Source organism: Corvus hawaiiensis, chromosome Z (assembly GCF_020740725.1).
Source record: "Corvus hawaiiensis isolate bCorHaw1 chromosome Z, bCorHaw1.pri.cur, whole genome shotgun sequence".
In the NCBI taxonomy this organism is placed as follows: Eukaryota; Metazoa; Chordata; class Aves; order Passeriformes; family Corvidae; genus Corvus; species Corvus hawaiiensis.
In genome coordinates, this window is record NC_063255.1 from 11969294 (window position 1) to 11982465 (window position 13172).

Consider the following 13172-nt stretch of genomic DNA (forward strand, 5'->3'; position numbering starts at 1 on the left):
GAAATCTATATTTCTAGCAGCACTAAGCATGTTAACCTCCTGGTAATAGAGAACTGTTTTGATAATAATTGAGGTTACTCAGTGTGTTGGAACTAAGTAGATGCTCTAGCTGCTGGAATGGGGGGTTGGTTCAGAAATAGGCATTGGGATTTGTTCTTCTGAATCAAAGAAGTTGAGTAAGGATAAAATACAGAGTTATGTGGACTTGGGAGAGGAAACTCCTTACTTTAAAGGTAATGTTAGTAGACAAGCAAATACTGATGTCAGGGAGACAGATGACAATTAAGTTGAAATATAGCTAGGAAAGAATGTTCATTACTTCAAATGAAGTTGTTTCTGTTGTCTGAACAGACAGAATGTGTTCTTGAGTAGATACAAGAGAGAAAAATGTAGACACTAGCTTTAAATGTCTGACTGTATTTTGAAAGAGGACATAAATTGAGGATATTTCTCTGAGACTGTCGAAGATACAATTTTTCTTATGGATAAAGAGTGGAGTCTGAAAGTAATGAAGATAGTTGAGGTTGAAAGAATGACTCATTGAAAGAAGGTGAAGCTCCCTACTGACTATAATTTTTTTAGTTGGCTTCTAAATTCTCTTCAAAAGATACAATAATGTAATAATAAGAGATATGGGATTGGACACTTATGGTGACCAACTTAGTTGTGATCTTAGATTCAATTTTCCCATTTGCTAAGATAGAAATAGCTCTCTAATAAACTGTAATCTTAATAGATAAGGTGTGTATCAGAGTTGCTTGCTGCAAAATACAGTAATTGAAAGGTATTTTTAGAAGTTATGTATCATTAACTGTATTAGTTATTTTTCTTCCATTCAAGAAAACATTTTCCTTACTTTGCAGAGCTGCAGGTTGTATGCAACAAAACACTTACGAGTGTTGCTGAGAGCTAATGTAGAGTTCTTCAGCAACTGGGGGATTGAGTTACTGGTGACCCAGTTACATGATAAAAATAAAACTATTTCTTCTGAGGCACTTGATATTCTAGATGAGGCGTGTGAAGACAAGGTGAGCATCCCTTCTCTTTTTAACCTCTTTCTGGTATGCTGCTCTTAAGCTCTTCCCCACTCCTTTCCCTAGCAGCAAAGTACAAATGTGCAAGAAGCTACTCATGGTTTCCTTTCTTGATCGTCATGAAACTACTGGAGTGTTACAGACAAGGAAACATAGACTTCTGGATTATGCCTGTATTTAAATATGAATTGCAACTAATTCAGCTATTTTGTTCATTATACTTTTTGTGAAGTAGTTTATATTTAATGACAGAAGGTACCTAAAATTGATAATATTAGGATTAAGTTGGCATTTGATAATTCTTATTGTGAAAAACGTGCTGGTTCATTGCAAGTAGAGTGTTGTAGTTATTGCAGTTTTCAGAATTATGTAGTGCTCAAATACTGTTTATGTGTTCTTAATTATTTTAGGCCAATCTTCATGCCCTTATCCAAATGAAACCAGCTCTTTCTCATCTTGGAGACAAGGGTTTGCTTCTACTCCTAAGGTAAATGTTGAATATGCTGTTGGACTTCACACTGTGGAAACAAATAAGTGTTCTTTTTATTCAAATTCTGTGAATTGTTTAAATTACAATGTTAACTGTCTGGTGGTTTTTTACAGATTTCTGTCCATCCCAAAGGGGTTTTCATATCTAAATGAAAGAGGTTATGTAACAAAACAGATGGAAAAGTGGCAAAAGGTAATGATAAGAAGAAAATGTTTGCTTGATACTAGGAGGAACGGTGTGAATATGTGGGTTTAGAACAGAGATTCTTAAAAATAATTGCATATTAATGTATGTGTAAAGCTAATGCAAATACATTTATTGCATCAGTGACATAACGTTGTTGCTGGGAAAGGTCGACGGGGACTTACAGTTCCATAGCTTCTCAGTACATGTGTGCTTTTGATTTACCAAGACTTTTATATAGTTTTGATATTTCAGCAAATATTTCAGGAGTGTAGTGACTTTCTAAAATAGGTTGTTGTGGAAGGTCATTATCTAGAGAAGTGAGCAAAAGAATGCTGCTTTTCAAGATATCTGTTATCTCTGGTTGTTGGTAATTAAATGTAGAGCTCATGAGGACAGAATTGGCTTATGCTGTTAGGAAGTAAAGAGGAACACAGGACCATTAAGAAGAATTCATTATTGTCATAACTTGAATAAAACTCTTCTTACGTTATTTTGGTTTTGTAATTGATTATAAGAGATTAGTCTCATTTCTCATTAGTAGTTTAAGTATCACTTCTCAAGGAGTACTGAAATGCATGATGGTCTATTGAAATTATTTGAGTTCATCAGAAAGAAGTATTTCTTTCTTCCTTTTTTGAACAAATTCCCTGAAAAAATTATGAAATCAATTGCTGACTCTGCAGACTCATTGTATGTGTGAAGCACATTCATTTTCATGAGCCCCGCCTTCAGATCATAAAAAAATTCAGTCTTTCTTAAGGAACTTTCTTCAATTTTTTCTTCCTTATAAAGTATCATGCTACAACACCATAAACCACTAAATTTACTGTGTCAACCCTCGTCTGTCGTCTTACAGGAATATAACTTAAAATATGTTGAATTGATTGAAGAACAACTTAATGAAGCACTTACAACGTACCGCAAACCTGTTGATGGGGATAACTATGTTCGTCGGAGCAACCAAAGGTAAATTTGGGAAAATCAGTTTTGAGGCACAAGCTGGTGGGACTGATCAGGAGAGCTGTGAACAGGAATGTATGAGGGAAAGGGGTACCAACAGGATTTCAGTTTATTCTGCTCCTGGAGCATTACAGTACATCAGCACAGTATGAGAAACAAACTGGATGAACTGGATGCATTGCTTAGCTCCGAGAGCTTTAATATAATTTATTTCAGAGCTTTTATATAGTTAGTTTTAGAGCTTTAATAGAATTCATTTTATTAAGACTTGATGGATTGAGTCCCATGATCAGAGTGTTGGAATGGAGGGCAACAGGCTTTTCAGGAGGGATGGGCAGATGAATGTGTCACTCTGAATAAGGAAGAGGTTTGATTATACAGCCCTTACAGTTAGTAGTGATGTGGTTGAGAACCTCTGGGTGAGGATTAAAGGGATGAAGAACAAAGGAGGTGATGTAGTGAGTGTCTGCTACTGATTGCTCAGCCAGGATGTTAGTTCTGGTGAGTCATTCTATATACAATTAGGAGAAATTTCTGGATTAGTAGCCCTTGTTCTTATGGGCTACCTGTAGAAGATTTCAACTTCCAGGCATCAACTGCAAATGTCATCATGCAGTGACAAGCAACCTTGGAAGTTCTCTATAGGAGAAAGTCTGTAGGCAATACCTTCTTTTCACAGGGACTCAGTGAGCCAACTAGGAAAGATGTCCTCCTCGACTTGCTGTTTGTGAATATAGGGCTTGTGGGAGATGTGATGGAAGGGAGTTCTCCAGGCCACAATGATCATGACATGGTTAAGGTTAAAATTTTCAATATAACGAGAAAAAGCACAGCAAAGTTGTTTCTGAGGGCTTCAGGAGAAGTAACTCGGGGAGCTGCTTTAGCAGAGTACATTTTTGAGGGCCTAGGTGTCCAGAAGTGCTGGTCCATCTTTTAGAAGCACAGGAGTGGGCAATCCCATGGTGTTGTAAGTCAGGCAAGTGGGACAGAAGACTACCTTGGCTGAACAGGGAACTCCTCATGGAGCTCAAGAGGAAAAGGAAATTACATGATCTCCTGAAGGTCACCCTTCACAGGAAGACTATAAAACTGTGATTCACATAAGCAGGGGGAGGGCACAAAAGGCAAAGCTCATTCAAGACTGAAACTGGGCATTGTTCTGTCATACAACAAGAAAGAGGAGGTATGAAGAAAACATTGGATTGATACTTGATGAAGATGGTCACCTGACTTACAGGGATGAAGAAAAAACAGAGATTAATTAAAAGTCAGTGGGTTTTTTGCCTCAGTCTTCAGCAATATTGATAGACCTTGGGCTGCTTGGTTCTCTGATCCAGAGGTCCACAAATGTGGAAACTGTGACTTTCCATTTGTGGACACTAGTATTGTAAGGGACTGTCTGTATCAGCTGAATGTTCACAAGGTCATGGGGCCTGGTTCCCACTAGGCTGAGGGACTAGTCTCAACAGTGCTAGCCCATCAGTACTGAGGGAGCTAGCAGATGTTGGGTCAGGACTCATCTCTACCAAAAGTCTTGCGAGTCTAGGGAAGTCTCTGCTGACTGGAAGCTAGCCAGTTTATTCCAGTTCATAAGAAGTATGTAAGACCCAGAAAAGTAACCGCAGTTCCTGGAAATATTATGGAGAAGACTATACTGGCAATTGTTCAAAGGCATTTAAAGAATAATGCAGTCGTCAGACACAGTTAGCATGGGTTCACAAAGGGAAGGTTTTATTTATCTAAGTTGTTATCCTTCTGTGATAAGGTCACCCATCTGGTGGGTGAAGGGAAGGCAGTAGATGTAGTTTTCCTGGCAAGATTTTGGTACTGTCCTTCACAGTGTCCATGTGGACAAGTTGGCTAGCTGTGGGATGAGTGTGGTGGGTGAAGAACTGGCTGAGGGACAGAGCCCAAAGGGTTGCAGTGAATGGCGCTACATCTGCGTGGTGCTTGGTCTCATCAGTGGTGTTCCTCAGGGCTCCATTCCAGGGCCAGGTCTGTATCAACAATCTGGATGCTGGAGGTGAATGCATCAGTAGCAATTTGCTGGTGATCCAGACTGGGAGGTGCTGTGGATTCTTTTGAGGGACAAGAGGCCTTGCAGAGGCAGATTGGAGCACTGAGCGATCATAAATTGGGTGAAGTTTGACAAGTCCCAATGCTGGATTCTGTACCTGGGATTGGGTAACGCCAGGCACAGGGATAAAGTGGGAGAGGAGTGGCTGGACAGCTGCAGAGGGGGATGTGGGGCTGGCTGGTGCTGGGCTCGGTGTGGGTCAGCAGTGCCCTGGCAGCCCTGAGGGCAAACCCCCTCCCAGAGCACCGAGCACGGCACAGCCGGCACAGAGAGGGGATGGTCCTGCTGGGCTCAGCCCTGGGGCAGCCTCAGCGTGGGCCCTGCTGGGCTCTGCAGGTGGAGAAGGATGGGAAGGTCCTTCAGCACATCCTGAGGAGGGAAACAAAGCTGGAACCTCCTGTGAGGAGCAGCTGAGGACTTTGGGCTTGTCCAGTTTGGCAAAAAGGAGGCTGAGGGGTGACCTCACTGCTCTCTGCAGCTTCATGAGGAGGGGAAGGGCACAGGGAGGTGCTGAGCTCTCCTTCCTGGCATCCAGGGACAGGATGTGTGGGAATGGCTCAGAGCTGAAGCAGGGGAGGTTCAGACTGGGTACTAGGAAGAATTACCACAAACGTTGTGGGTGGTCACACAGAGGAACAGGCATCCTGGAGAGGTGGTCCATGCCCCAAGTCTGTCAGTATTCAAGTGGCATTTGGGCAGTGTCATTAATAACAGGATTTAACTTTTAGTCAGCCCTGAAGCGGCCTGGCGGTTGGATTAGATGATTGTTGTAGGTCCCTTCCAATTGAAACAGTTCTATTCCTTTCTAAATTCCTCAAAAGAATTCTATTTGTTTGAATAAAATCAAGAGTAAGTCATTGTATTACATTGCAGTGCAATTTATTTTAGAATAAAATATTAGAAATGTTGGGAAACCTACATATGTTTCTATTTCTGCCAGATTACAACGACCACATGTCTACCTGCCAGTTCACCTTTATGGCCAACTGGTGCACCATAAAACAGGCTGCCATTTACTGGAGTCTCAGGTGAGGATAATAACTGTTTATAACTTGAAATATTTTAAAGATCACTGTAAACCTTTTGAAAACAGGTTTTAAGAAAAAAATGGCGTTTAACAGGCATTGCAGAGGTTGATGATGAGTCTTAAGTTGTGAAGACAGTCTTCCCCATCTAATCTCATGTAAAATTCCTTCCTGACGCTGAAATATCAGCAAAATAGCTTGCAACATTTTTCTTAAAATGACTAGCAAAATCTTAGCATGGAAAGCAATTCATAAATAGAAAAAAAAAGTCAGTCTCTGTGGATTGTATATTGACAGTTACACATGTGGTAAAACTATGCCTATCCTTTTAAGCATACAAAAACGTGGAAATGAGGGAATAAAATCTTCCTAATATTTTGAAAATCTAAGAAAACAAATTCCAAGCCATAATTGCTTAAATTAACTTTCAGTGTGGATTTGTAAAATGATTTAATGAATTGACAATGCTCTTTGAAAAGTTCAAGAGAAAACATATATATTGCAGTGTGCTAGTTTGATTAATCTGTCATCTTTATAAAATCTGAAATAACTTCATGGAATCAGTGATTTCATTAAAATTTTCTTCTTGCATTATCACTGCTGTTAATTTGTGGTTATTATTCCAGAATTACCACTGTTCTTCCTAGGATACATGATGTAAATTAGTGCTTTAACTTTTACTATAAATGCAAGAGAACCTGTATGAGTGAAGTCTCCATTTTCAACTTAATCTTTTCTTCTTCTGTTTTTCTCCTTCAGAGTATTGTTACAGATCTAAGTTACACTGTTCGTTCCCCAATGCTGGATAAGTGGGAAGGAATTAAGCAGCTGAAAGCAGCCCTTTGGGCCTTGGTTAGTAATAGATTTACAAAGTTTTGCAGTTGTTTAGTTGTGTTATAACTATTCATTCTTAAATAACTAAGCAAAATTCTGTAAAAATAAGAAATTAGGGGGTTTATCAAAAAATGTGTGAGTTTTTCAAGTTGGCATTCTGTTCCCTAACTATGCTTTCAGTTGAAAATGGTTCACTGTACCTGTTTTATTCTGAGGTTTTTAATAATCACTTTGTCTTTTTTTTTTCTTTTTAACAAAGAACAATGACCCATTGCCATAGGAATATTAGTATGGAACTGGTAGTTACAAGTTAAAAGTTGCCATGGTCTGAGTTTAATGCATTTACTTTAGTAGCCTCTAGTATTTCTGCAAGGAAGTTGGTTGCCAGTGTTGATCCATGTGGTTATGGCACCCTGGTACTTGGTACTGGCAAAAACCTAGTGTTGGTGTGTATCCAAGCTACACTCCTAAATGTGCTTTGTCACTCAGCTGCTTCTTTCTTGTCTTCCCCAAAGTTAATTTTGAACATTTGTCCAAGGTGATTATTATTGGAAGATACTGTAGGTATGTAAAAAGGTGCCTGTGTAAGAGGAATGTAAAATAAATAAACGAAGATCATGCTGCTGGCTATAGTAGAACTGGTGAGGTGAGGAATACATAGTACTACTAATTTGAGCAGCTTTAGGTATTATACGCAGTGTGCTGAGTGCTTTTTTGTATTAGCACAACTAGGTAATGTCAGAAGGGGTGCTCAGATCTTTAAATTGCTTTGAGAAGATGTAGCTTCAAACTCTGCTACCAACAAACAAAATTGTCAAAACTTTACATTGATAGTGCTGCAGATCACATTAAGATCAAAATTTACTTGACAAATTTCATTCCAGGGCAATATCGGGTCGTCGAATTGGGGTCTTAACTTGCTTCAAGAGGAGAATGTAATTCCTGATATAATGGCACTTGCTCAACATTGTGAGGTTCTGTCTGTTAGAGGGTATGTGTATCTGATTTATACATAAAATTTTCAAATGGTAGTTGCCATCAGTTTTCAAATAGAAACCTGATTTACATGAATACAGATTTGTACTTTATTGGAAACCAGTTATTAAAGTCACTGATGATTGAGTATCAGTTCTTTGCAACTGTAGAATTGTGTAGGAAGTCTGAAAGAACGTGCAGTAAACAAATGAAATCGATGAAAAAATATACTACTTTTCTCCTTTTCTATAAAACAGTATACTTGCTACTTATATCTCTGTGAAAATTTATTATTACATCAATTTTTAAAATATATTTTTGAAATATTTAAAAGCATAAGTAGATGGTATTTTGTCTAATACTGCTACTACGTTAATATTTGGCCTTTTTTTCAAAAGGTACTTTTCTGTTTTATGTAATCAGGCTCTTGTGATAATTAGTTTTTATTTCTGAATAGTATATTTTTCTCAGATACTTTAGTGTATTTCTTAAGCTTACGTTGATTTACAAATAAAAATTAACAATATACTATTTGTCGGTTTTATGAAGTTTCTGCTGAATTGCTTTGAAACTGTTTCCTTTCAAAAGTGAAATGACTTTAGTTAAATTAGGTGCTATTATTGTTGCTTTTTTTTCTACGTATATGTTAAATACAGAACCTGTGTCTACGTGCTTGGTCTAATAGCCAAAACTAAACAAGGATGTGACATTTTGAAGCATCACAACTGGGATGCAGTGAGACACAGTCGTAGACAGCCTTGGCCAGTGGTCCCTGATGACATGGAGCAGCTCTGCAATGAACTTTCTTCTATACCCAGCACTCTTAGCTTGAACTCTGAGTCTACCAGTTCTAGGCACAACAGTGAAAGCGAATCTGCTCCATCAAGTAAGTAACCAGAACACCAAAACAAGCAAACAAGGAAAAAATGAACAAGCAGACAAGAATAACCTGTGAAGAGCACAACCCACCACAAACAGCATTTTGGTGTTCTTACCAGCGTTTTGGCAGGATGAGGTTCAGACCAGTGGTGTAAAGGTGTTCTTGCAATAAAAGAGTACAAGCAATAGGACAGTTACGTACATTCAGAGAGATGCAGAAAAGTGAGAGGGAGTAAAACAGTGTCTTAGCTTCACATTTGGTGTAGAAGAAAAGTTGTCACATGATGGTAAGTTACTAATTTTTGTGTTGGATCATGGCAGTTTGCTGTAACATGCTGCAGAAACCTCCATACTTGAGTATAAAGATACACTTGCTTGTCCTCAAAGGAATATTCTAGAAAATGAGTATTTATGGTCTCAGGGTGTACAGAAACACCCAAAATTTCGCTGTATTTAAATTATTGTGTATTGCAAGTACCTAATGCATTTTATTTTTGCTATGGTTACTTGGAATTTAAATCGAGAAATATACTGCATTTAGATATCATTAAAGGAGTGTTTTGGTTATAATCCTAGTAGCTGGATGTTTGCGCTTTTTTTTTTTTTTTGAAGGCTTTTTTTTTTCAGCTCAGTTACTCCTCAAGATAGTTAATGTGCAACAAGTTCTGCAGGAAAAAAAAGAGGAATTAAAGTTGCAGTAAATTGCATAGACCACCCACTTGGGCTTCTGTAGAATGACTTCCTATTTTGCAGCATAGTTTGTAGACTTTGAAGAAATGCCTATTTTGTGTGACAAAGTCTTGTATAATTTCAGGTATGTTCATCATGGAGGATGACCGTTTCGGTAGTACTTCCACCAGTACTTTCTTCCTAGATATTACTGAAGATGCAGAACAAATATTTTATGACAGACCTGGACCTTCAAAGGACAAAGACCGTAGTCCCTTTCCTTTTTTTTCTTCTAGTAGACTTGTGAAAAATCGCATTCTAAACTCTCTTACTCTACCTAATAAAAAGCACAGAAGTAGCAGTGATCCAAAAGGAGGAAAGCTGACATCATCTGACAGTAAATCAGGCCTGAGGCGAAATCGTACAGTAACAGAACCTAGTGGTAGCATAGACTTTCCTGCTGGGGAAGAATTGAACCCTGTTTTCAGGGTTCCAAAAATTCAGACTTTACGATTAGAAACTTCTTTTGTTGGAAGTAAGCATGTGGAAGATACTGATTGTACCCAGAGTATTGGAGAAAATGATCTGAAGCTGCCAAAAGGTCTTGGAAATGAAATTCATCGAGAAAACACAAGCAAAGAAAGGCTAATAGGAGATGGTACTACACAAACACATTTCAAGAGTCGTAGCTTAAGTTTTAATACAGATACCACAACAAGTGGCATAAGTTCAATGAGCTCTAGCCCTTCAAGGGAGACTGTAGGTGTGGACACTACAAATGTAGATACTGACTCCGGAAGTTTGAGTACTGTGGTAAGCACAAAAACAGTTAAACCAAGTCACTGTTCAACACCACAGTCTAACCACCTGCCTCTCTCAAAATCCAACTCTGTATCCCTGGTTCCACCAGGGTCTTCTCATACCCTTCCCAGAAGAGCCCAGTCTCTTAAAGCTCCTTCTCTTGCTACAATAAAAAGTCTTGCTGACTATAACTTCAGCTACACAAGTTCTCGAGATGCATTTGGCTATGCTACACTAAAGCGCCTACAGCAGCAGAGGATGCATCCCTCACTGTCTCACTCAGAAGCCCTGGCATCTCCAGCAAAGGATGTGCTGTTTACTGACACTATCACTATGAAGTCTGGCAGCCTGGATTCTCGACTAACCCCAAGCCGGTAAGAAATTACTATATGCTCATTTCTTACTTCAGTGCTTTAAGAACAACTTAAGAACAGTATCTTCCTGTTGTTTTTTTCTATTTGCACCTAAAAGGGACAGTTGTTGCAAGGTGATGCATAACTTCACTGAAGGCGGTACTGGTATTAAGTGAATAATAGAAGCACAATTCTCAACTTTGTAAGTGTTGTCAGGGAAGCCCAGCTTTCATAGCTGTTCTCAATCCTTTATAATGCTATTGGTGACAAAGGAAAATGCCTCGTTTTATCACATTTGCTTCCTGTTTTAACTTCTGTAATACAAAAAATGCAGTTGCACTGCTGACATTATTAAAGCTGCTAACATTATTAAAGTTGCAAACACACCAAATTGCCTGTGAAGTCAGAGTTATATTTCAGAAGAGAATTTTCTCAATGTCACTTGGGGAGGTTTTAGGACAGAGACTCTTGCCAATATGCTATATTTGTGTTCACTGGCATTGAGGCCAGTGATGAGATACTGGTGCCACTGATAGGAATGTCAGTTTGGCTTCTTAGCTACAACAGATCAAAGATTTTACTCATAGCATTTATTTTTAGATGGCCATGTCACCTCTTTATTTTTGAGCAATATTAGATGTTCTGAAGACTAATTAGATAGTTACATAAGATGTCTAGCTCTTGACATTGACACTGTTCCCAGCTGCAACAGTCACTGCTGAATAGCATTCCCTTAAGAGCTCTTGTATTAAATTTTTCCTTCACATCATCTTTTAGCTAGTGCACTGGATTTTCACATTAGTGTTGAAATGGAAAAGACACTTTTTATCTCTGTTCTTACCTTATCATCTCTCAAATGAGAGAAGGGGGAGACACTACCAGTGTATGAGTCATCTGCTTACTGCAGAGAACAGCAAATGCTCAGTCCTTGAGCTGCCCTCCTCAAACCCAGTTGAGTGTGTATGTCCTGATTAAAAGCAACATCCATTTGTTGCTATATTCACATCATTCTGGAAAGATGCCATGAAAAATACCTTTGTTCAAGTAAGTTAGAACTAGACTGAGTATGTTGGTTAGATAAGGATGATTTAGTAGTTATCTTGCCCTGTCCTGGAAATTGGAAGTGCCATTCCTTGCTCTGTCACTGGCATCCTGTGCTAGTGCAGGAGCAAGTAGGTGTCATTTCAGTGGTAGTACAGGTTCTGTAATGGCTGTAAGTGATGTTTTACCATTCCTTGCAGTCATGCCCTTGATGTGCAGAGCAGCCTTGCTGCAGTGGACTTTGATCCTGCATTCAATGTCATACAGACTATTCCTGGTGCTTAGCTGTTCGTGTTCTCTTGTGTCAGTGGTTAGAGTAAAGGATTTGTGCTGACATGCTTAACACTGAAATGTCTGGAGTGCTTGTATCTCTGAGAAGGTTAAATAATTGCAGACATGTATACTCAAAGAGATACTCAGATTGTGTTAGTTGCTAATATAATTTTTGAAAAGACTGCAGTGAAACTAGTACATGTGTTTTTCTTGCTGGTTATGCTGTGTCTCCACTGAAAAAATTATGGTACTTATAATTTCAGATTTTGTTTACTCATAAATTCAGAGTATGTTTACTGTTCCAACTAAAACTGTCCTTAGATTTTTTTTTAAATAATAAATTAGCAAAAATTCTGTCCTTTTTATCTGCCAAATCAATTTTTCTGTCAGTCTTCAGAAAACTTTCATTTACGGTTTTTTGACAGATTCATGTGTTAGTAGCAACTAACAGCCATTTTTTTACTTCTGCAGTGTTTTTAGTTATTCTTTTCATTCAGAGGTTAAAAAGCCTTTTTCTTTGCATAAATTTTGTGAAGCTGTATTTCCCACCTTTGTCTCTAAAGACCAGCCATAAATGTTAACGTGCATATCTTGGGCCCTGGCTCTCACCCCATCACCTGCAGACATTCTTTCATGAAAACTTGATGGTGTTTATCACTACTAATGCTTTATCTGTTAGCTTTTCTAGGAAAAGCAGGGACAAAACATTTAGGATTAATACTTCTATCTTTAATTTATGTTGAGAGTAATTGTAGAATGCTTTATTATTAAATATTTCATGCAGTTGGTAACTTTTTGATTCTTACACAATTATTTAGGTTGGAAAAGACCTTTGAGTCCAGCTATTAACACAACACTCCCAAGTCCTCCACTAAACCATGTCCTTAAGTGCTACATCTACACATCTTTTAAATGTCTTTAGGGATCGTGACTCAACTACTTCCCTGGGCAGACTGTTCCAATGCTTGACAACCCTGTCAGTGAAGAAATTTTTCTTAATATGCAATCTAAACCTCCTCTAGCACAACCTGAGGTCTTTTCCCTCTTTTTTTGAAGTATGGCTTGACTTCTGTTGTGAGTCCACTGCTACTGTCACTACCATTGGTCAGAATTAACAACAAGAAAACTGTTGATATCCTCTAAGTTGTATTTTGTGCATTTCCATTGCATAATAATTTCTTGAACCTTACATGGTCAAACTTCGATATTTTAATTTTATCTCAACATAAATCCCTTCTGTAGGTATAAGAGGACTCTTTATTGCCCATCTAAAATAAAAAATTGATAGAGAACTACTTTCAAGGCAAAAATTCAAAAAATCAAATGTTCACTTTACTTTCCAGTGTATCATGCTTTGCAGTAAAAATTCACTGTTCCTGAGGTGTGTCTTTTTATTAGGAAACTTTAATCCACTGCATATAGACCATCTACATAGATTGATTAGCAGAAAACATTTTTAGGTTTTTATGTTTGATGAGAAGTAAAATGATAGCTGAATGTGAAATTTCCATCATCAGGGTTCTGGTCAGCACTGAGGACATGTTCTCCAGCCTGCTCTCTCTTGTCTCATTTTCC

At 38.3% G+C, this 13172-nt stretch overlaps 1 protein-coding gene across 2 annotated transcripts in view; it reads left to right on the forward strand.

The window, feature by feature from the left end:
* Positions 1–13172, forward strand: part of RICTOR (RPTOR independent companion of MTOR complex 2) — a 76529-nt gene that overhangs the window by 51670 nt on the left and 11687 nt on the right. For both annotated transcript variants that reach the window (XM_048290628.1, XM_048290629.1), the window contains exons 23-31: positions 864–1028; positions 1445–1521; positions 1638–1716; positions 2567–2676; positions 5688–5775; positions 6532–6624; positions 7491–7597; positions 8238–8467; positions 9275–10304. In XM_048290628.1, the coding sequence (XP_048146585.1) occupies positions 864–1028; positions 1445–1521; positions 1638–1716; positions 2567–2676; positions 5688–5775; positions 6532–6624; positions 7491–7597; positions 8238–8467; positions 9275–10304 (1979 nt within the window). The remainder of the gene's footprint in view (positions 1–863; positions 1029–1444; positions 1522–1637; positions 1717–2566; positions 2677–5687; positions 5776–6531; positions 6625–7490; positions 7598–8237; positions 8468–9274; positions 10305–13172) is intronic.